This window comes from Vulpes vulpes, chromosome 11 (assembly GCF_048418805.1).
Source record: "Vulpes vulpes isolate BD-2025 chromosome 11, VulVul3, whole genome shotgun sequence".
In the NCBI taxonomy this organism is placed as follows: Eukaryota; Metazoa; Chordata; class Mammalia; order Carnivora; family Canidae; genus Vulpes; species Vulpes vulpes.
The window spans coordinates 78946907-78971886 of record NC_132790.1 but is presented as its reverse complement, the minus strand read 5'-3'; the positions used below and the strand labels follow the sequence as shown (position 1 = coordinate 78971886).

At 40.2% G+C, this 24980-nt stretch overlaps 1 protein-coding gene across 7 annotated transcripts in view; it reads right to left on the bottom strand.

Annotated features, from left to right (window-relative positions):
• NEK11 (NIMA related kinase 11) overlaps nucleotides 1–24980 on the bottom strand; it is a 235215-nt gene that overhangs the window by 90964 nt on the left and 119271 nt on the right. For all 7 annotated transcript variants that reach the window (XM_072726830.1, XM_072726832.1, XM_026015522.2 and 4 more), the window contains one exon: nucleotides 277–437. In XM_072726830.1, coding sequence (XP_072582931.1) covers nucleotides 277–437 — 161 coding nt within the window. The remainder of the gene's footprint in view (nucleotides 1–276; nucleotides 438–24980) is intronic.

The window sequence follows — 24980 nt, the reverse complement described above, 5'->3', positions numbered from 1 at the left end:
CTCAGTGTAGTATGGACCATCTTCCCACTTGGATAAGTACTGGGTATTCCAGTCCTTCCCTCATCAACATGGTCCACACCAGAATCTCAGAACTCCACGGGGCCCTGCCTACCGCTGGACCTTGGAAATAAAGACCCATCACATGGAGCCTTTATAAGAAACCCTAGTCCCGCACTTCCCACTTCAAGTTCTAAGACTTCCCTGACTTTCTGGGAAGTCACAAGCAAATCAGAACCTCGGACAGTTCCACTACATCTGCGGGGGAGCGGCATCTACCTGTTGGAATATTCTGTGAGCAGGCTGGGGTCCCTCGTCCTTGACCTCTTTCTCCGATGCTGAGAACATTATTTCTTTTTCCTCCTCCTCACTTTCTTCAGAACAGGAATCAAAAGCATCAGCATAATACTCTTCAGCCACAAGCGGGTCTTCTGGGATCTCTGAAATAAAGAATAGACAACAATCAGGCCCTCCTAGTCACTAAAATTATAATATGTCTAGGATCCCCCACATTTTCCCAGAGATAAATATTATGTTTGCACTGACAAAGCTTTCATGGAGTGTAGACCTGAATTTTAGCTTCCTCAAAGTATCTGGTTGACTGTAATAAATACCCAGCAAAATTAAACCAGTAGAGGAAAGAAGGGATGACTCTACTTGCAACCATATTTTGAAAGTGGAAGAATAAAACCATGAAACAAGAAGAAATGATCTCCTTTCAAGTCTTTACATTCAGAGGCATGAATCCTTATTATAAATGAGGGGATTTAGGAGCAAGAGCTGGATGAGATGCGTTGGCTGCAGGACCCTATTACACACCCACATAAAACTTTAGCAGAGGTAGTTGGACTGGAACTCTGTCAGCACTTTTTCTGGCTGTTTCTTTTTTAAAGAAAATATTAGTGGTGAGACCAGGCAAGATGGATAGGCTATATAGCAATGGCATTTGGGCAAGCTGAGGAAAACATTATGGTTCTTTTCTAACAGGCTATGAAGGCTTTTGAGATGGAGTTCACTCTAGGACCCTGTTTACATCTATATGGAGCATTTATTTTTTTTAAAAAAGGAAAGAAACCCACTTAAGTTGATGCCAATAAGTGGCTACCTAAGTTATTTGATACAATGTTATTACTAACTAAAAATATAATTAGTGTTTATAATGGTTTTCAACGAAGAAAGGCCAAGAATGGATCAGAAAAAAACAAACATAGTGATATCAACCCCAATTTATTAATGAAGGCTTAAAATAGGGAAATACCCTAGTGGAGAGGAGTGAATTACAAAGTGACAACCCTCCACATTAAAACCATGAGCTTTGCACCATACTCTGATTTATAAGCAAAAATAATTCTTCTAAATTATAACAAACAGCACTACTTTATATCCCACTATTGCCACTCTGTATTTTTGGGGAGCAAATACGGAACTGGGGGTCAGAGAAAACTAGGTTTGAATCTAAGCTCTGCCACCTTTTAGAGAACTGAGGCAAAGGATTTGAGTTTGCTGAGCTCCAATTTCTCCAGTAAAACTGGCATAAGGGTGACCTAGCAGGGTAGCTATGAAGATTCAGTAACAGGATTCTCATGAAAGCATTGTATATAGAGAAACTATAAAATGTTCACTCAATTTCCACATCTATAAAAATGGACTTTTTGTTAACTGATTCCAGAATCCTCTGGAAGTAAGATATTTAGTGGGCTACTTTAAAATTTTTGCTATCTATGGTTTCCCACAAAACACAAGAGGCAGTGCCATGGCATCAAAATTAGCTCAAAAGACAAAAACACCATATACTCAAAACTGCCTTAGGAAGGGGCATACTGTGCATTTTTGTAATTCCAACAAAGCCCATTTTCCCTTCAGATTTTCAGTTGAGCAGCAGATGAAATAGATTATTTGTATATAGGGGCCACATTTTGTAAAAATCTTTATTCAACTCACACTCAGAATGGCTCAAGGATCACAACGAGGGAAGTATATGAAAACTAACATCTACCAAGAACACAATTCAAGTCTCTAGTTTTGTCCTCAAGTAGGTGCGTCTGCTCACTGAATGGAATGGTGGACAGGGCCTCATGACTTCCTGCCTCTTTTCCTCTCTCTCCCCTTCTCCTTGCATCTCTATGTCTCTTTCACAGATCTGTCCATTCTCTCCCCCTCTTCCCACTTCTTCCTATTTCCTCTTCCTCTCCTGAGCCTCTTTGTCTCATTTACTTATTCTCTATTTTTCCCTCTTTCCCTCTACCCCTCTACCCCTCTACCTCCTCCTTTAGGCCAGAATATTTGCTTTCATATTTGACTGTGACACAGCAAGAAATATTATTTACATTGTTTCCCAGTACACAGAAATGTGCTTATATTTGTGTATGAATACAAATATATTTATAGTTGAAATGAAAGTTTCATGCATCAAGATTTACCCATACTAAATATGACACATTCTGGTCTTTCACATTCGATTCAATTTTTTTTACATTGCTAGTTGCAACTTGTTAAACTGATTTCTCAACACATAATTTGAAAAACACTGGTTGAGAATGCTGGCTTTGGAATCCAAAAGACCTGCATTTAAATCGAAGCTCTAATATCAGTTCTTAAACTTCCTGCACTTCAGTTTTCTCATCTATAAAATGGAGATAATGGTAACCATATCTTAGAACTATTGTAAACATTAATTAGTATAATGGAAGCAAAGCACTGTGTACATGGTAGGTAGGCATCAAAGAGATGTCGGTTATTAACATATGACATAAATCTCTGTATGTTTTGCCTGTAATGCACAACACCAGGAAGAAATATATTAGATAATCACAAATATATACCAAGTATAATTATATACACACACACACACACACACACACACACATGAAAAAAATAGAATCACTTCTCAAAATCCATACTGTACCCATCTCAAATGGGCAAGAAGGCAGTGGGCCAAATCATACGGATAAATCGTTCTCTTGATAAATACCAAGCCCCCCCTCCCATAACATGGCTCCTTATGTACAGTCTCAGTCTCAGAGGAATGATTCCCTCTCTTACCAAGGATCCCTTCCCAGGAGGGAGAGGAAGGGAAGAAATGGTCATGGGAAAGTGCCATCGTACCACTTATAGCTACGTCGTAAGACAAACCAGGTTGAATCCACCTCTAGTGTTTCTTAAACAAGCACCACTGTCTTGGTGCAGCTCAGAAGAGAGTCCATTTTCAAAAGGAAAAGTCAAAAGAAACATAAGCCTGCTCAAACTGTGTTCATCAAGCTATGTGTTTTCTGTACGTGGGCCCAATTTGAAGCCTTGTTAGGCTAAGGCTCATTTCTCCCGTCATTGAGGGAAAATGGTCTGTGATAAATAGCTTTAATTTCCTCACACCCTGAAGTCAGCCTCATAACGGATGCACTGGCGCGGCATTCCAGATCTCTACTAGGCTGGGTGGGCAGCGACAGCGTGTTTATGAAGGAATCCAATTATGGCTGCCTCAGCTTGGGTGCAGTTGTTGCAGATCCATGACACAGAAAAAGAGAAGCAATCATTCTGTTTCATGAAAAGCATGCTGTTGGCCAGACCCTTCAATTAAGACCTTAATAGGGGCCCCTGGGTGGCTCAGTGGGTTGAGTGACTGACTCTTGGTTTCAGCTCAGGTCATGATCTCAGAGTAGTGAGACCAAGCCCTGAGTCGGTGTCCACGCTCAGCATGGAGTCTGCCTGAGATTCTCTCCCATCCCCTCTGCTTCTCCCCCTGCTAGTGCTCTCCTTCTCCCTCCTGATCTGTCTCTCAAATAAATAAATAAAATCATTAAAAATAAAAGAGACCCTGATAAATGCCTTCCTTTAAGACTTAAGTGAGCATCAGGACCACTTGCAGGGCTTGTTATAAAACAGAGCACTTGGCCTCACCCAGTTGGTGGGTGATTCAGCAGTGAGGACTGAAAATGTACATTTCAAATAACTTGCCAGGGGATGCTAGCGCTACTGGCCTGGAGCCACAATATTCAAACCACTGCTCTAGGATGTGACTAGTTCAAATAAAAGTATTATCATGTAATATTACATAGATGCACTCTAATAAAATACCTAAGAATAGAATATCCTACATCTTTCAACCTTATATGTTATACACCCAAAACATGAAGAAATAAGCTTTACTTGAGAAGAATTCAAACTTCTCTTGTTTGCCAATGGCAAACAAGATGTGTGCCATTAGTTTCTCAACTACTCATGATTTCTGGGAGTCTTAGAGCACTATTCCCATTTTACTGTTGGGGAAGAACAAACCTATGAGTGAGCATTCCTAATTACAGCTCTTTATACTTTGCAAAGTCACATTCATACCCATTATTCCATTTAATCGTTGCAACAGTTATTCAGGTTAGATCAGGACATTTTAATCTCATTTTTCAGGTAATGAAAATGAGGTTCAGACAGGCTAATTATCAACTGAAAGTCAATAGCTGTATGTAGGGTGGACACTTGATTAGAACACAAATAACCTGAATCCTATCTTTTTCCCATTGAATGGTGCTATTTCATGGTTAGCTAGGAATTTTCATCTTTGCTAGTAAAACTACATCATGGGTTGGGACCCCTGAGTGGCTCAGTGGTTGAGTGTCTGCCTTCGGCTCAGGGCGTGATCCTGGAGTCCCAGGATCGAGTCCCACATCAGGCTCCCTGCAGGGAGCCTGCTTCTCCTCCCTCTGCTTATGTCTCTGGCTCTCTGTCTCTCGTGAATAAATAAATAAAATATTTAAACAAAACAAAACAACATGTCATGGATAAAAGTCATGATTGTCTTTCCCCACCACTCTGAAAGGTGTTGAACAACAAGGGATAGACTTCTGACTGATGAGATGGGAAAACTGAAGCTTCGTCATCATGGTGAACTATCTGAAAGGGGCTGGAAATAGTGAATGCCAGGGGCCCTTGCTCAGACTCAGCCTGTCACTATCCTCAACCTCAGATGTGCTTGAACTGCAGTGTTCCTCAGGACTCCCCTGGAGGCCTGTTCAAACAGATTCCTATGCCCGTGTTTCAGAGGTAAGTGGTATAAGGTGGGGCCTGATAGTCTACAGGATGCTGCTGCCAGTTTGGCAACACACTTTAACAACTACCGTTCTACCTCCTAGGACCCTCAAGGAGAAAGTGACATACAAGAGCAACTGTTTAATGAGAAATTTCCTGATACTTTGCCTATTATTGCAACAGTTCTTCAAACTTCTGCAATGGTCGAGAAAACGCATTATTTTTTTTCTAAAAAAGGGGCAATAAAACAAGAACTTTGCCTAAAATCAAAACCAAGTTTCCTTTAAAGGAACATAGCTATGTAGCAGGAATAGCTCAACCTCAGGTGCCTACTACTATCCTGAATGATTCTAACCATCAGTATGTTATGAGCAGATGCATGTCATGAGCTTAGCACAATTGTTTTCAAAGGGTGGTCCCCAGAAGAGCAGTAAGAACATCACCTGGGATCCTACTAGAAAAGCAAATTCTCAGGGACGCCTGTGTGGCTCAGCGGTTGAGCATCTGCTTTCAGCTCAGGGCATGAATTTTGGGATTGAGTTTGGGATTGAGTCCTGCATTGAGCTCCCCGCAGGGAGCCTGCTTCTCCCTCTGCCTATGTCTCTGCCCCCCCCCCCCTCTCTCTGTGTGTGTGTGTGTGTGTCTCATGAATAAATAAATAAATATTTTAGAAAGAAAGAAAGAAGAAAGAAAGAAAGAAAGAAAGAAAGAAAGAAAGAAAGAAAGAAAGAAAGAAAGAAAGAAAAGAAAGAAAGAAAGAAAGAAAGAAAGAAAGAAAGAAAGAAAGAAAGAAAAGCAAATTCTTAGGCCTGTCAGACTTATCGAATCAGAAACTGGGGTGAGGGTCCAGCAATCTGCATTGCAGCAAGCCCTGCAGGGGGATCCTGATATACGCCTAAGTAAAGAACCACAAATTTAGCACAATGACTGGAACTTACTGTCCACTCAAATAAAAGTAGCTTCTACTGATATCCCCAGTTGATAAACTCTTAGGAGGCAGGAGCCAAACCTGTTCCCTATGGTTTCTTCAACTCATGGCTTAAAGCAGATACTCCAAACTTATTGTCAAATAAACAAATGCCTACATGTCTAAGAGATAAGGACTTTCGAATTACCACATAGTATTTCATGGAAAGAATTTCCTAATCTGTATTTTGGGGAGGGGCAGGAGAAGGGGGAAAGGAAATATAAAGATTTTTTTTTTTCTCTAAGAACCTTCTTCCTCTCCTCTCTCTCACAGACTTTGAACTTATATCTCCGATGGAATCATAACTTGGAATAGTAACCAATGTCTTCACCGTACTAACATCTCCAGCTGTATCTGAGTCAGAGTACCCAGCGTGCGATGGCACTCCCTAGTAGACTGTGGCTTTCTCCAGGGGCCCAGACTGTGCTCCAGCTGCAAGCCTCTCTTCGCACATCTAATAATACTGTCAGAACTGGTGACCAAGTGACTTATGATTTGGGAAATCCAACAGATTCACTCACACTTTTCTGCCTCTTCTCTAGGAAGTCAACAATATCCACAAGACATTTTTTAAAATGCTTCTCCCTATGCCTGTTATCTCCTCGTAAAGAGAGGATGCTCTCTATGTCACCTGTGGCGGGGCTTGCTGGGAGTGTGTAGGGGACCTTGTGGCAGACAGTTGCCCAGAGATGCCCTTTATTTTTCCTTTCTTTCCTAGTTTTCTGAAGTGGGCAATGGCTTTATTATGAGCCAGAAAATATTGAACAAAGGCTATAATAAGAACAAACTGATCTATTGTTAGATCTTTATGTGGCCTCTAAAGACCATGTTCTCCCATTATAAATTGGAAGCAGCAGTGCTCAGAATGACAATAGTTATTATTACACTGACAAGGCAGTTCTCAGAATTTCTTATTTTCCTAAAAATGGCACTTGTGGGTGTGAAAAAGATTGCCTTAATCCATTTTTTAATGAAAACATTTTTTATGAAAACATTTTAAATAAAGACATCATCTCATATGTAGAAGAAACCTGTGATTAATATGCTACAACATTCCCAGAACTACTGGGTGAGAGAATGTCTTGAGAAGGCACTCAGATACAGACACTGTCAATGCTGAGCTGCCTCAGTTTCCCCAGGAGCTCTGTCTTATGTAAGGTGGGGACAGATTGGGATAAAAAACACAGAATGAAATACAAGTTAACTGGTTATGTCTGCTGCTTCTGAGAAAGGCTGCCTCCCACCAGGATAAAAAGTAGAGATTAAGAAGATAAACTGTGGGGTCAGACTGAGGTTCAAATCTGGCATCTGTTATTGGCTATGTGACCTTGGGTAACCCATGTCACTTCTCTGGTCAGTTTTCTAATTTGTAAGTGGGTGTAAATGAATACTACTGATGTGCCACCCAAACCTCCTTACCAGACACATATTGGCACACACATCCTCCAGCTGCTGTGCATGTTGGCTGCTGTGTTAGTCTTCTTGGGCTGCCACAACAAAATGCCACAGACTGGGAGGCTTAAACAATGAATATGCATTTTCTCATAGTTCTGGAGGCTAGAAGTCTGAGATCAAGGTATTAGCAGGTTTGGTTTCTCCTTGGCTTGCAGATGGTTGACCCTCTCTCTGTGCACTGGTCCTCCTGGTGATAGTATCCTAATCTCTTCTTACAAAGACACCAGCCAGAAAGGATTAGGGTGCATGCTAATTTTAAGATAATCACCTCCTTAAAGGCCCTATCTCCAAAGAGTCACATTATGAGGTACTGGGGGTTAGAGTTCAACATATGCATTTTAGGGGAATACAATTCAGCTCATAACAATGGCTAATAAGGCACAAATGTCCCCTTCTCCAGACAACTGCTCTCAGATTAAAGAATTTCCTTATCAAAGAGGTTATGTGCTGTCTCTGCCTGGGAGTGCAGCCCTGGCCAATGACTAAATGACTTAAGGTGGAGCCAGCTCCTGGTATCAGTCCTGCTCCAAAGCTTGCTGTGGGAATCAGGCTCCTTCCGCTGCTGCCCTGTCTAGACATACCCTTCACCCCAACGCTAGAGCTCTCCCTCAATAAAACACATACACCAGAATAACCATCTGAGGCTCTCCATATATAAAGGAGCCCAACCGAAGACTTGGGGGTGTTATAATAATGATACATTAACTCTTGGCTATGACATACAATTTTACAAAAGATAAGTGATGCTATGCAATTAAGTAAATACCACTTAAAGGAAAACAGGTGCCAGCAAGGTCGCATTCTTTTATATTATACATTTAATCCTCAAGTCTTTCTAGAAAACAATAGAGCCCACACCTCTGGAGACTGCTAAACTGAGTCATTTGTCAGATATCAATTATATCTCAGACAGCTAAATTTTTTATCTCTTGAGGTTTAATCTACTTGCTCTGCTCAGAGTTTTCTTCAATGCTCTATCTAGCATAGTGTCCAGAACACAGTAAGTGCTTAATAAATGCCCAGCACTATTCCCTGAGCAGGTAGAAAAATATTAGTTTTCTTCATATCACCCGTACAAAACGCAAGCATCTATCATTCCAATTTTAGCAAGTGTGCTGCTGAAGCAAGCACCCAATTGTAAGTTTTTAGAAAAATACCTGACAAGAGTGCAGGGGAAGAAAATACGGTCCCTTCTGCCAGAGACAAGAGGAGGGCTTTGACCTTACTCCAGAGAAGAGGTAGGGAAGGAGAGTGGGAGGGGTCAGGGCCGGCAAGCTGCTGGAAAGGCACGTGCTCTGTGAGATGCTAAACTCATCAGACACTTAGCATAGTAGGTGGAGAAGCTACACAGTTGAGGTCTGAATCAGTAAGTGCCAGGGGAGGCCACCAGCCACAGTACCTGAGACAGAGGTGGAGGGAGCCTGCACAGCAATTACCAAGAGAGCTCTGGACAAGCTTCAGTTGAGCCAAGCTTCCAGAATCTTGGGCCAGGGCCTCTAAACCGATGTCTGGGTTACATTTATTGGTTCGTAAAAGAAGCATTTATGCATGAAGGGCCAATAGCAGAGTGAGAGCAAACTCCTCAGGCAGAGGCAACCTGTCTTTCAGGAAGACAGCTGGACTCCACCAAGTAGATAAATACCATCGCTGAGACCCAAGGCTTCCATGCTCCCGGAAGCTAATAAAGGTACTCCCTCCGTCTGTCACCCCTGGACATACCTTCCCCTGCACCGTTAGAAGAAAAGAAATTCTCTGTTTTGGCAAAGGCATTTTGTCAATTTCTAAACTTCAACATACATTGGATTTTATTTGTCCTTTTCAATTTTTAAAAGCCATTCTCTCCCCGCAGTGTGAACCATGAAACGGTTTTTCATGATTATGCAGTGAGTCATCAGCTGGGCCTAGTTCTCAGGGTGTCCTAGTTCCCATCAGCAGCTATTAAGATCTCTCGTGGGAGCTCAGGAGTCATGGAGGGGGACGGGTCCACTAGGAGGGCAGCAATCATTATTTTCCATGGTGAGTCATTTTATGGAGACCATGGGCTCCAGCTGGAAGTCCTGGAGTGGCTCTTACTCCACATTCCAAATGCTGCTGCATCTCTATTTCATTACAAACAGCCCCCTTCTGGGCCTGTGGGAAGCAAGTGTAATTTCAATCACCATAACATTTAGTGGGGCTGGAGGCTTAGAGCAGCATATTTGCTAGAGAACATTTTGAACCAATGTTCAGTCCAGGGAAGGATATGGACACCCCTCAGTGAAATGAACACACTGGGGTGGCCCCAGTGGCACAGCAGTTTAATGCCTCCTGTGGCCCAGGGCGTGATCCTGGAGACTCAGGATCGAGTCCTACGTTGGGCTCCCTGCATGGAGCCTGCTTCTCCCTCTGCCTGTGTCTCTGCCTTTCTCTCTCTCTCTCTCTCTCTCTCTCTCTCTCTGGGTCTCTATGAATAAATAAATAAAATCTTAAAAAAAAAAAAAAGAAATGAACACACTGACACTCCAAGGCAGAAATGAACACTCCAGATATCTCTTAACACTCAACTCTTGCAATCACCTCCAATCTTACACCAGCTACTACAAGTCCTATCTAAAGCACTTACTACCATGTCACTCTTCCCCCTAGCAGGGCTCCTCCACTGCTAATGAAACTGAATATGAAATCTTCAGCTTGGCAGTCAAAGCCTTCCATCACCTGGATGCACCTCTCTTTCCCAGACCAGCCTCCTCATAGCAATGAATCTGGTAGCTCTCAGTTAAACATGTGCCAAAGGGGATTCTGACTGGGTGGCCCTGGGCTGGGTCCAACGCTTTTATTTTTCTGATACTTTCCAGATGGTTCTCATATGTGCCTTTAGATCAGGACCTTGGCTTTTATCACCTGGACTTAACATTTTTCCTCTGAACTCACATTTGTTTTCTAACTTCATTCCTTTAAAGAACTCCCCTTCTAGAATTGCCTTGTCCAATATGGTAGCCACCAGGCACATGTGGTTATTTAAACCAAAATTAATTACAATGAAAAAAAAAAGACAAATTCAGTTCCTCAGTCGCACTGGACCTCAAGCACTTGGAAGACATCTGTGGTAAGAATATTTCCATCATCGCTGAAAGTCCTACCAGACAGTTCTGTTCTAGAGTGTCCTCCTTTGCATGTTTAGCTGTGTTGGATTGTAGCTTCCAGTTCGGATTTGGCTAGATTTCTTTGAAGCCCTGGGATGTGAGTCACTTCACTGCTCTGACCCTCTGCTCCTCCCGTGGCCAGCATACCCTCCACAGCCACGAGGCCCCAGAAGGTTTTCCCATCCTCATAGCCCTGGACCTAGCAGGTGGAGGCAGTGACCTGATCCACCCTAGCCCTGGGCCTCCTCTGCATGTTCCCAGAGCCACTTCAAAGGACCTATCAAATCAAACCTTCTCATCTACAAGATGCCTTTTCCACTTTCTTTTATATAGTGCCTACAGGTAGAGCTTTTCTGTTTTTCAGTTTTTATTTAAATTCCAGTTAGTTAACCAGCAGTGTAGTATTAGCTTCAGGTATAAGACATAGTGATTCAACACTTCCATATGTCACCCAGTGACAAGTAGAGCTTTAATAGATATTCATCTCCTACCCTTCATCCCAGAGAAAGGCACCTCATGATCCTCCTAAATCCCCACAGTAGACAATGTCTTTCATCACATAGGTCCACTTTATTAATCATATCACTAACTCTAAGGGGAATTAAATCTCAATTACAAACAATACATTTATAGTCTTCAGGGGTGGGTGGCAGTTGCTTGGTTTTATATCTTTTTGATGCTTTATTCTCTCACGCAATAAGCTACAGGTTAGTACTAGTACTGTGACCTATTCTAAAATAAAGCCTCAAAACTAAGGCTAAAATTAGCCACGTTGATTAGCTTAGCCTGCAGCATCACACATGAGGCTATGAAAAAATTTTCTTAGCCAAAATGCATATTCATGACCCTTTCTGTAAGGAGGGCTAAATTAAGTACAGTACAGTGCCTTTATATATATATATATATATATATAGGACAGCAGGTTCTGCTCTAAGTTTTTCTTCTAGTGACATCTATTTGATCAAGCACACAAAAGGCTCCCCTCCCCCGCCCCCACACACACATGACAGAAATAAGCTCAATGATCCACTTGGAAATAGGTCTTCCTCATGCTCTGAAGTCTGTGCTTTTATTCCGCATGTCAAACCTGTAACATTCCTCTGAACTTGTTTTTCTGGTTTGGAGAGCAAAAGGCAAAATAAGTAGGTAAAGTTTGTCTTTTCTCCACCAGATGCAGAGAAATAATACAAGCTGGAGAACCCTCTCTCTCACGGGAAAATACAGGGAGCCTGAACTAGATGGTTTCAGGCTGTTCCTGCTCTAAGGCTTGCAAATGTACAACAAGTAGTAACGGACTAAATCGGCTTGCATATGAATCATCTGGGAAACTGGATGAAATATGAATTCTGACTAGCAGATCTGAAGTGGGGCCTGAGAGTCTGCATTTCTGACATGCTCGGAGTGACAGAGACGCTGCTTGTCCACGAACCACACTTTGAGTAGCAAGGGATTCGACTACTGTTTTCTGCTCCTAGCCACCAAGTATTTGTCAAGAAGTGAGATTATAATAAGATTTTCACAAAGCTAAAGAATTTAAAGTGCTATCAAAAGGAAGCCTCTGCCACCTTCTTATTTTCCTTTGGCTGTACCTCCTCATTAACAGAGGCTCCGTTGCGGAATGCATTTAGCAATTTGTTTGTTGGCAGAAACAACACCTTGTGAGCCAAAAAGGATTTCCTCTCCAATGGAATCTTGAAGTTATAATTTCTCTTTTCCACCTCTATTCTCCTGGAAAATGTTTGCTTCCCATTGGCAGCACCCCACAGTTAAGTGGCCAGCTGGAGGCACTCAGGAAACTGCCAGAAGATGCTTGCTGGCACGGATGTGCTTAGCTCACCAGTGTGAACAGGAAAACTGAATATGGCAAGATGGGTCAATGATCACAAAAACACGAGGGAACTCTACTGTACTGATACTGTGGGCATGGCATTCATTTCAATGTTTTAGTTAAAGGAAGTGCATCCTATACACATCAGTTTAGGCACATTTTTTGTGGTCCAATTCAGGAAGTTTCTATTGCAATGTTGCATTTCTTGGGTGACCTGCCCTTTCTTGACCTGGCTACTTCCTGTGGAATGAGATATGGTCTTAGAGAGCAAGGTAAACCCACGTTTAAAAGGAACTGTTTCATGGTCTAGACAAGCTTCCATTTACATATCCTCCAAATAGTAAGTAATAATGATTATTTATCTTTGTATGACTCTTCACGATTAAAATGCTTTCAAATATTTTTTCTCAGTTAAGGCTTCCTCACAACATGGTATGAGATGGGTGGGTGGTGTTATCCCCCCATGTTGCAGACAAGGAACATAACATTTGGAGCTACTTGACATTTTTAAGTTAATTTGAAAGTGGCAGGCCCTAAACCATGTCTTCTGATTCCAAATTTAGTGTTCATTTGTATTAAATCATGCTGACTACATAATTCTGTTTGGCCATTCTTTAAAGGTAGGCACTCAATTTGGTCACATACTCACAAATGCAACAATATTTGCAAAAGGTGACTTTTTAAATTCATGACAGCCTCTACATCTTAACCATATGCCAGGTCCTTCTCTTCTTCTCAACCACTATCTCTACCACATGCATACTACTAAATACCACAGAGCACTTTCAAATAATGTCTAGAGCCATAACTGGAGGTTAAAATGTAATTTTGTACATAGGAAGTCACTAGAAAGAGCCATTCAACAAAAAATACTGTGTTAGTTATCTATTGCTGCATAATAAAGTACTCCCCAGACTATATAAACATTTATTATCTCACACATTTTCTGTGAGTCAGAAATCCAGGAATGGTTCAGGTGGGAGGTTCTGGTTCAGGGATCATCATGAGGTTTTGGCCAAGAAGTCATCTGGTACTATAGACATCTGAAGGCTTGATAGGAACTGAAAGATCCAATTCTAAGCTCACTTATGTGATGTGGCTCCTGGCAGGAGACCTTAGTTCCTTGAACACAGCCTTGAACTTAGGGGAGCTTAAGTGTCCTCACAATATAGTAGCTGGCTTCCCTCAGAGGGAATGATCCAAAAGAGCAAGGTGGAAGCTGCAATATCTTTTGTACCTACCCTTGGGAGACACACTTTTCAATTTCCATACTATCCAGCTGGTTACACAGATCAGTCCTATTCAGTTTGGGAGTGGACCATCCAGGGGCATGAATACCAGGAGGCAAAAATCATTGTGGGGCATATTGGAGGCTGGCCACAAAAAAACATTACCTAGAAGTTTAACTTTTCTTTCTTTCTTTCTTTTTTTTTTGGAGGAAAATATTCATTTTATCAGCATGTATAAATAACTGGGTTGTTATATTGAGGTTACATAATGAATCATGACAGACTTTACACTACAACTCTCTCCCAATATCCAAGTTAGTGATATCTCAACCCTTAAAGGATTGTAAAGTGAAAAACATATATGTAATAAAATTTGGTTCATAATTAGGATAAACAGGAATTTGAATAGTCAGATCCTAATGAAATTTCACATTATTCCCCAAGTGGTCAAAATTATATTTAGGGGAAGTAAGTATGTAATTATTTTTAGCATCACATCATATTGCTTGAATCCTAAGTATTCACAAAACTCATGGGGAGAAAAATACAAGACTAAGATGCACCATAACCTACATTAAGGAGAGCATGAACTGATTAGACAGAGAAATATCCAGAATGTGGAACTCCAATTGGGGAGCATTTAATGGGATCTATGTTACAGTTCTCTGAAGAAACAGAACCAATAGGATATGAGAGAGAGAGAGAGAGAGAGAGAGAGAGAAACAGAGACAGAGAGACAAATTATTTTAAGTAATTTGCTCTCATAATTGTAGTAGGAGTCTGGCAAGTCCAAAATCTGTAGGGCAGGAGAGCAGGTTGGAGGCCTAGGTAAGAGTTAGAGTCCAAAGGCAATATGGAGGCAGAATCCTTCTTCCTGAGGGGGAGGCCTAGGTAAGAGTTAGAGTCCAAAGGCAATATGGAGGCAGAATCCTTCTTCCTGAGGGGGATCTCAGCTTCTTCTTCCTGAGGGGGATCTCAGTCTTTTCTCCTAAGATCTTCAACTGATTGGATGAGGCCTACCCATGATATACTAAGTAATCTGATTTACTCAAAGTCCACTCATTGAAATGTTAATCACATCTAAAAAAAATACCTCCACACAACATCTAGACTGGTGTTGGAGCAAACACTGGTGTACCACAGTCTAGCCAAGTAGACTTATAAAATTAACCATCATAAGATCTAAAAGGAATAGGGGGATCCCTGGGTGGCTCAGTGGTTGAGTGTCTGTCTTTGGCTCAGGGCGTGATCCCGGAATCTGGGATTGAGTCCCACATCGGGCTCCCTGTAGGGAACCTGCTTCTCCCTCTGCCCATGTCTCTGCCTCCCTCTCTCTCTCTCTCTCTCTCTCTCTCTGTATTTCTCATGAATAAATAAATAAATCTTAAAAAAAAAAAAGAGATCTAACATGAATATTCTTTCCCAACTTGGATTCTGACAGAGAATATGAATGAAGTTGACAAAGAGAACTCAGACCTCTCACTCAGGTTGCAAAAGTCCCAAACAGTAGAATTCCAGGACTGAGCACCATCTCAACACTTAAATGTTGACTTGGGGACCAGTTACTTAACAAATGGAAACTAGAATCTACTGTCAGAATCTACTGCCTACCTTGAAAAGCTCTTGGGCTCTAAGTATTCAGGGTAAACTCTACAGAGGTCTGGTAGAGTTCTCTTTACAGTCATTTTCAGAAAATCCTGTCATCTTCATTTTGTTTGGAGTTTTCAAACTCTCTGGTAAGTCTGACTGGCTATTTGGGTCATAATACTGATGCCCACCATGAATGACACCAGGGAAACAGGCCACTCTACAGAATGGGATCTGTACAAGGCTTCTAACTGAAAAGTGTAGGTACCCAGTGTCGTGCCATGACCACAGAATAAGTATCTGCACAAAAAGCTCAGGGGTTTATTAAAATTATTTTCTTTATCAATTACAGATGTAGTGATTCAAATGGGGGTCCTGTGACAGAAACAGCAGACTAATAAAACCATTAAAATGAATTTAAAAAATTAATTCAGGAAAAACTGATGAGGAAAAACTCCACTAGACCTTTTTAAAATTTATTTTTAAATTAAATTAAATAATAATTTGGAGCCCAACACAGGACTTGAACTCATGATCATGAGATCAAGACCTAAGCCCATATCAAGAGTCAGATCTAAAACAAGCCACCCAGGCACACCTCCCTCCTGCCCTACTAGATCTCTTTTAACAGTCAAGAACTACTTCCAACTTAAAAAAAGAAAAAAAAGGGATCCCTGGGTGGCGCAACGGTTTGGCGCCTGCCTTTGGCCCAGGGCGTGATCCTGGAGACCCGGGATCGAATCCCACATCAGGCTCCCGGTGCATGGAGCCTGCTTCTCCCTCCGCCTGTGTCTCTGCCTCTCTCTCTCTCTCTCTGTGACTATCATAAATAAATAAAAAATTAAAAAAAAAATTAAAAAAAAAAAAGAAAGAAAAAAAAAAAAAACTAGTTGTCATAGGTTGACTTCCCTAGAAGCAGATTCTGAGATAAGGACCTTCATCAGAATTATTTGTTAGGAAACACTGGTAGAGGGTGAGGAAATGGGACAGGGAGCAGGAGGCCATGCAAGCAGCTAGTATCAAGCAGAGTCCCATAAGGGGCAACCTTGGCTTAATCCCACAGAGCTCTAGGAACAGTTGGTGGAGGCATTTGAGCATTTATTCTCTAGCACACATTAGTCACTTTTTAAAGGCTGCCTTGGGGAATTTTTAGGAGGTAGGTAAGAGTAAGGAGTAAATCCCCAGGTATTTGTGGCTCTCTTTGTGTACTGAAAAGGCAGCCTCTGAGAGTTTAAGAGCAGCCCCCCCCCCGCCCCCCACCAAAAGAGACACAGGTAGGAGATGAGCACAAGAAAATGGTAAAGGGATGGAAGGGGGTATAGACAGAACACTGACCACAACTGTTATATGAGGGAAACATTTCTCTGACACTTGCTTCCTATTCAGAGTTCGTTTGCCTTATGGTGGGTTCTCCAATTAGACACCCTCCTGTCATGTGCGTCCTCTAAAAACAAGGAATGGAATCCCAGTGCTTACCTGTTCTATCTGAAAGTGCCTGAGGCATTTAACCTGACCAACATCTCCAAACACTTCTTGGTTCTCAACATTTTGGACCAACACTTTCACCTCTTAGTTACCATTTACATTTTTAATTTGATCACCCAACTGTGACTTTGTCTTACCCAACCCAAATTCCAAAACCAAATGAAATTTTAGATTTGCCTTGCACCCAGCCTACCCAAGCCCATCGGCTTGCTGCATAGAGCTTAGTTCCTTAAGGATAGTCAATCTCCCCCAACCCTAGCTCCATTTGGGCTCTTGATCGGGACTGAGCCCTTTAGGTACTATTGAATTGTTTGGCCATGGTGTTTACGGAATTCTCCTCTAGAGTTGATAACATTCCCAAGAAATCAGCACCCACGATGGAGAAGAAAAAAATCTTTAAAGCACAAGTTCCAGTGCCCTCTCCTGTTAATATCTAGCTCCTTCCCTCAGAGCATGTATGTTTTTACACTCTGTGATTGTTCTCATCCAACACATAACTGAAAAGCCCAGGGCAGGCCTACTGATTTGCATCAAATTCTTTTCACAAACAGCAATAATGCTAAGTCATCCCACTAGAAAATTAATTTTGCGCTATTTAATAACTAAGAAGAAATGGATGTGCTGTATATTTGCATGGTAACAGTATTAAAAGTGTTTGTTTCAGTGAAGCTAAAGCCAAGTTTCAATAAAGGAAAGGAGAACATCTAGCAAAGCAAATTTCAGTTCAAATTTACATTTTCCAGTGTTGTTAGCACATCTACCAAAGTTCCTGGAATCCAAAGACAATAGGCAGAAAATGACTTAGACTAAGGGTCTGCAAACTGGGGCCTATTGGCCAAGTCTGGGATGCCTGCTTTTGTCAACGAAGTATTATTAGAACACAATCATAGCCCATACCATCTATGGCTGTTTTCTCTGTATAATGGCAAATTTGAGTGGCTGTGACAGAGATGGTATGGTCTGCAAAGTCTAAAATATTCACTCTTGACCATTTAAGAAAACTTATTTACCTCTGCTATAAAAATAAGCAGTTACTGGTCACTCCAGGTAAATATCATTCACAAACTGTGGAGCTAGGAGCAGCCTCTCCTTCTAGTCCAGGAACCCATCAAGAGTCATCTCATTAGAGCTAAAGACATTTCTATTACTGTGGAAATTCCAAAGGATTTAGGAACTCTGTCTCATGAATCCGAGTCAAAGACCAAATAATAGAACAAAAGATGCTCATAGTACTCTTATCACTTAGGAAATGACAAGGGTTTTGGAAGCTCTGTGCCAGAGACTGGGGGCAGAAAACAATATAGCTGTTTTCTATTAATTTCACAGGATCTAATTTACATCTGCGGCTGTGGGAAGGATTTTCTGAGAACAGGACATTTAAATTGAGGCCTGAAGAATAAATTGGCATAGGCCTGGTACATAGTGAGATAAAATGATGTAATTTCCAGGAGAAACAGCATTTGCAAAGGATCTGAGGTGGGCAAGATGTGGGCACACTCAAGAAACAGAAAGGAAGCCAGTGTAGCTGACTACCAGGAGTAGAGGGGCCAATCATTCCAGTTTTCAGGAATGAGAAAGTCCCAAGCAACCTAGGATGACCAGTCAACCTAACAGGAGGATGGAGCATAACATTGGGTGAGGTTGGTGAAGCGAGGAGCAGGTAAGTAGGGGCCCTGTGGGCCTCGTGAAAGATTTTCTATTTTGTATGTGAAACACAAAGGAGAGCCACTGAAGAACTTTAAGCAAGCAATGACAATCTACATTCTTAAAATATCATTTTGGCAGCCATATATAGAATAAACTAGTTGGAGGTTAGAGATTAGCCAGAGGCAGGTGTAACACTTCAGGTGAGGTGGCTGATAGTTGCTTAGCCTTGGGCAACTGGTGTGTCCCATGAGTGGCCTGGGAATAGATTCTCAGAATCCATGTTATAGATGATACTTTGAGACTTGGAAAAGTTAGAGGACTTGTCTAATGTCATACAGCCAGTGGGAGAAGCCTGGACTCAGCCTCAGATATTATTCTGCATCTCTTGATTTCTCACTATACAATGCAGGTTTCTTTCTTGTATTTGCTATGTAAAAAAAACAAAGTTAAGAAGATACATCCGGGATGCCTGGGGTGCTCAGTGGTTGAGAGTCTGCCTTTCGGCTCAGGGTGTGATCCTGGAGTCCCAGGAGTTCCGGGTGTTCTGAGTTCTGCATGGGGCTCCCTGTGAGGAGCCTGCCTCTCCCTCTGCCTGTGTCTCTGCCTCTCTCTGTGTGTCTCTCATGAATAAATAAAATCTTAAGAAAAAAAGATATATCCAATTGCATGATCCTTGGTAAGATAAAAATCTCTAAGACAAACAAAAGGGGAAAATAGATTTTGCATTTTATAAACGGTAGTGGTTTCTCCTATTTAATCAATTGTAAAACTCCATTTAAAACACAAGCAAAATTCATAGTTAAAATGGTGTGATAATCATTAGTTTGATCATCAATCAAAATATTTAACAAGACAAATTTATAAAAACAAAACAATGCAAATTACTTAAGTATTGTATTCCTTCCCTCAATCAAATGAAAATGACTATTTTAAACAACAGGGAGGAAGAAAATTATTAGTGAGAAAATGTTATGCATTTCTGACTTTAGGAATAGGATCCTATTGAAAAGCCCCCAGAAAACTTACTAGGATAGAATAATCTTGACAATGGAAGAGCTATAATAAAGATATATAAGTTTGGGCCTGTCTGTGTTTTTGCTGTGTATTCTACTCAAAATTAGAAAACTAGAGTTGTGTTTATTCCATTAGTACATTGCATGCCTTTGTCAAATGAACCTAATTTTTCATAGGCCATTGGACTAAAAATAACTTCAGATCTTCCCAAGAGAAAATTAAACAAAATAGGAATATATTAATCTAAAACTGTAACATAGAGAAACAAGAATAGATACAGCTATATGTGTAATTTATCAGTGTTGACAGAGAACAATCTACCTGAAGGTATGCGCTGAAATCCTGTGCCTCCAGGGGAAAGAGCACTCTTTACTGTAACCATACCTCCCAGTATCCGAAACTTTTATTTCTGTAACAATAACAACTGAAAATCAACCTGCTCTAAAGCACTGATTGCATTTGCTGATGCCACAATTCTCCAAGGACTATTTTTCTGAAAAGTGAGAGTAATACAAAACAATTTATCAGACAATTTGCATCTGATTTGGGAATCCTTGGTGGTGAAAACTGCTATATCTAGCAAACGTTGGAGCCAAGTATTTGGGTGATTGATTCAGAAACTCCCAAGCTCTTTGGGGGTAAATCCATAAGTAAATGAATACATTTCACCGCACAATTATCCCCACAGGAGGCCCCTCAAACAATTTCAAGATCTTGCATCCACCTACTTAGCACATGAAAATGATGTCGATTAAAGCATAAAGTGTATCATCTCAGTAAGACTGCAGCTTTTATGACCATTACAATAACACTGGCAACATCATTTCTGCTTATTAATGATTTCACACCCATGAAATTCAAATAGAGTAGGTTTTCTACCTTAGAGCATCATATTCATGAAAGGAGATCCTACTGTTTCATTATCCTTTATGCCAGTTTATTAAAAATTGTTTAACAGGGCAGTGCAAATAGAGAAATTATTCATGATATACAGGAATACTTAATGCTGGCTTCCAGTGTCTCACTTCATGCCTAGAAGAACAGTTCTCAAAGAATGGTGCAGGGGCCCTGGGAGTCCCCAAGTCCCTTTCAGGGGAGTCTAAAATCTAAACTACTTCCATAACAGTACTAAGATCTTATTTGCCTTTTTTACTTGCATCCTCTCATGAGTGCAGAGTGGAGTTTTCCAGATACTACATGACATGTAATGTTACAATAAGTCTAAATGCAAAGCAGATATGAGAATCCAGCTGCCTTCTATTAAGCCAGTTACTTTTTAAAAATTGTAAAAATGTAAAACAATGCCACTCTTCTCAATATTTTTTTATTTTGGAAAACATAATCAATTTTCATAATCTGCAACAACATGGATGAATCTTGAGAACATTATGCTAAGTGAAGTAAACCAGTCACAGAAAGACAAATACTGCATGATTCACTCATATGAGGCATTTAAAATACTCAAATTCAAAAAATCAAAGAGTGGAATGGTGGTTGCCAAGGGCTGGAGGAAGGATGAAATGGGGGAGTTATTAATTAATGAGCATAAAGATTTAGCTAAGCAAGATAGGTCCTAGAGATCTGCTATATAACAATTTACCTATAATCAACAATACTATAGTACACTGAAAAATCTAAAAGAGTAGATTTCATTTTAATTGTTCTTAAAATTATATTTTAAAATTAAATTAAAGAGTAGCTGTCTTGACGAGGGACCCCTTAAGAGGAGTGCCCCAGGACCCACTTTACATCTACTTCAGCTTCAGCTCCTCTGCCAAGGTGACCTCTATGCATAGAACCCTGAGACCTCCTGGCTTGCACCCACTTCAGCTTTAACTATCTTGCCAGGGTGCCCACTACATGGAGAATCCTGAGATGCCCCAGCCCACACCAGCCAGTTCCAGTAAGCCACTGAAAGTCACCAAATACACACAGTCAATATAGGGGACAACCATATACAAGACCATTTCTTCAAGTTTAGGAGTAGTTGTTCCACCTAATCCAGAGAAACAAATAGAAAGTTAAGCAAAAGGAGGAGTAAAAGGAATAGGCTCCAAAACAAAGGCCAAGATAAAACCTCAGGAAAAGAATGAAATGAAACACAGATAAGCAATATGCCTGATAAAAATTTTAAAGATCATAAAGATACTCACCAGGCTGGAGAAAACAATGGAAGAACTCAGTGAGACCTTCAGTAAAGAGACAGAAAATATACGGGACACCTGAGTGGCTCAGTGGTTGAGTGTCTGCCTTCAGCTCAGGACATGGTCCTGGGCAAGTCCCACATTGGGGTCCCCTGGAGGAGCCTGCTTCTCTGTCTATGTCTCTGCTTCTCTCTGTATGTCTCTCATGAATAAATAAATAAAACCTTTTTTAAAAAAAAGAAAACATAAAAAAGAACCAATCAGAGCTAAAAAATACAATAACTGAAATAAAAAACACACTAGAGGGAATAAACCCGTAGATTAGCAAAAATAGAAGGACATATCAGTGCTCTGGAAAATGGGGTAATGGAAAGCACCCAAGCTGAAAGCAAAAAGAGAAAAGAATGTAAAAATTAGAATAAGTTAGGGTATGTCTTGGGCAATATCAAGCAAACAAACATCCCATTAGAGGGGTCCCAAAAGAAGACAGAGTAAAAGAAATAGAAAACTTACTTGAAAACAATAATAGCTGAAAACTTCCCTAACCTAGGAAAGGAAATAGACATCAGGTTCAAGAAACACAGAGAGTTCCAAATAAGATGAACCCAAGAAGTCCACACTGTCACACATAACAATTGAAATGTCCATGGTTAAAGACAGATTTTAAAAGCAGAGAGAAGCAAAAGTTTCATCAGAGAAAACCCTATAAGGTTATCAGCTGATTTTTCAGCAGAAACTTGGCAGTCCAGTAGAGCATGGCATAATAAAAGTGCTGAAAGGAAAATACTTATGACCAAGAATATTCTTCCTGGCAAGGTTATCATTTAGATTTGAAGGAGAGATAAAGAGTTCCCCAGACCAAAAAAAAAAAAAAAAGTTAAAGAAGTTTATCATCACTACACCAGCCTTATAAGAACTGTTAAAGGGACTTGTTTTAAGTGGAAAAGGGCTATAATTAGACATAAGAAAATTATAAATAAAAATGTAAAATATGACAGCATACACATACAATGTGGAGGAGGGAGTAAAAACAGCTTGGGTTTTTTTTAGAATGCTTTTAAACTTAAATAACCATCAACTTAATATAGACTGCTATATACTTAGGATGTTATATATGAACCTCATGGTAACCACAAACCCAAAATTTTTATAATAGATACACAAAAATAAAGAGAATGAAAACCAAACATTACACTACAGAAACTCATCAATCACAAAAAAGAGAGCAAGAGAAGAAGAAAGGAAGAGAGAGGAACCACAAAAACAATCAGAGAACAAGTAACAAAATGGCAATAAGTACAAAACTATCAATAATTACTTTAAATGTAAATGGACTAAATGCTCCAATAAAAAAACACAGGGTGGTAGAATGGATAAAAAATAAGACCCAGGATCCCTGGGTGGTACAGTGGTTTGGCGCCTGCCTTTGGCCCAGGGTGCGATCCTGGAGACCCGGGATCGAATCCCACGTTGGGCTCCCGGTGCATGGAGCCTGCTTCTCCCTCTGCCTATGTCTCTGCCTCTCTCTCTCTCTCTCTCTCTCTCAATCTGTGACTATCATAAATAAATAAATAAATAAAAAACAAGACCCATCCATACACTGCCTATAAGAGATGCATCTCAAACCTAAAGACACATACACACTGAAAGTGAAGGGATGGAAAAACATTTACCATACAAATGGTAATAAACAAAAAGCCAGAGGGTTGCAATTCTTACAACCAGCAAAACAAAAAACAAAGACTGCAACAAGGGACAAAAAAGGGCATTACATAATGATAAAGGGATCAATCTAACAAGAGGATATAACAATCGTAAATATCTATACACCCAACATTGGAGCATCTAAATACATAAAGCAAACATTAACGGACATAAAGAGAGAAATTGATGGTAACACAATAATAGTAAGGGGCTTTAACATCCCACATCTAGGCAGAAAATCAATAAGTAAAAAAGTGTCTTTGAATGACCCATTAGGTCAGATGGATATAATAGATATATATACAAGACATTCAATTAAAAGACAACAATACATATTCTTTTCAAGTGCAAATAGAACATTATCCAGAACAAATTACATGTTAGGCCACAAAACAAGTCTCAATAAATTTTTTAAAGTGAAATCATACCATGCATCTTTTCTTATCACAAGGGTATGAAATTAGAAATCAATCACAAGAAAAAAAAACCTGCAACACACACAAGGACGTGGAGGCTAAGCAACATGATATTAAATAACCAATGAATCAACAAAGAAATAAGAAATATATATGGAAGCAAATGAAAACAAAAATACATGGTGCAAAATCTTTGGGACATAGCAAACGCAGTTCTAAGAGGGAAATATATAGCAATGCAGGCCTACCTCAAAAACAAGAAAAAGCTCAAATAAGCAATCTAACCTTACACCTAGAGAGACTGAGCAGGGAGACTGACTCAGTGTTCACAGTGCTGGATCCCAAAACCCTGAGATTGTGACCTGAGACGAAACCAAGAGTTGGAACTTAACCAACTGAGCCACCCAGGCGCCCCAGTAACTAATATCTTTTGTGGTAAAGAAACATTTATCTGAAGTTCAGCAATTACTCAATTTCAGTTTTTGATTTGTTAGTTTCAAGTAAAATTACATTTAATACCAGAAAAAAAAATACCACGTTGCTCTTCTATTGCTGCTTTAACAAATTATGACCAAAGTAGTTTGGCCGTAATAAACTAAACAAGTTTATTATCTTACAGTTTTAGAGGTTAATCCAAAATGGTCTGATCTGGGCTAAAATCAAGATATCAGCTGGCTGCATTCCTTCTGGAGGCTCTACAAGGCTTCTTTTTCTAGTTTCTAAGAGGCTGTTTGCAGTCCTTGGCTTATTGCACATACCTCCTGCCCCAGCTTTCTCCATTTTCTCTTTGTTTTTATTGATTTTTATTTTTAAAATGTTTTTGATTTAAATTCAATTTGCTAACATACAGTATAACACCCAGTGCTCATCCCAAGTGCCCTCCTTAGTGCCCATCACCCAGTCATCCCAGCCCCCTACCCTCTGCTTTCTCCATTTTTAAATCCAGCAATGTCAAGTCAAGTGCTAATACTCTTATCTCTCTGGTTTTCTCTCTTCTGCCCTCCTGGTTCTACATTTAAGGACCTTTCTAATTATATTGAGCCTACTCACATAATCCAGGACCATCTTCCTATTTTAAAGTCATCAGATTAGCAACTTCAATTCCCTTTGCTATGTAAAGTAACATATTCAAAAATTCCAGGGATTGGGAGATAAATATCTTTGGGAGCCATTATCCTACCTATCACAAACATTCACAATATTGGTAAAAATATATCTTAAAAAAAAGTGTTAGGGACAGTTTTTTCAACAAATGGTACTAGAAAAATTCCTAGTTGAAATAACCTCTTCATTCCTCTCTATTCTTCAGAACTATATCCATTTTTTCCCAAAATTATTGGCGATCACCTTAATGTAGACATACCCCTTA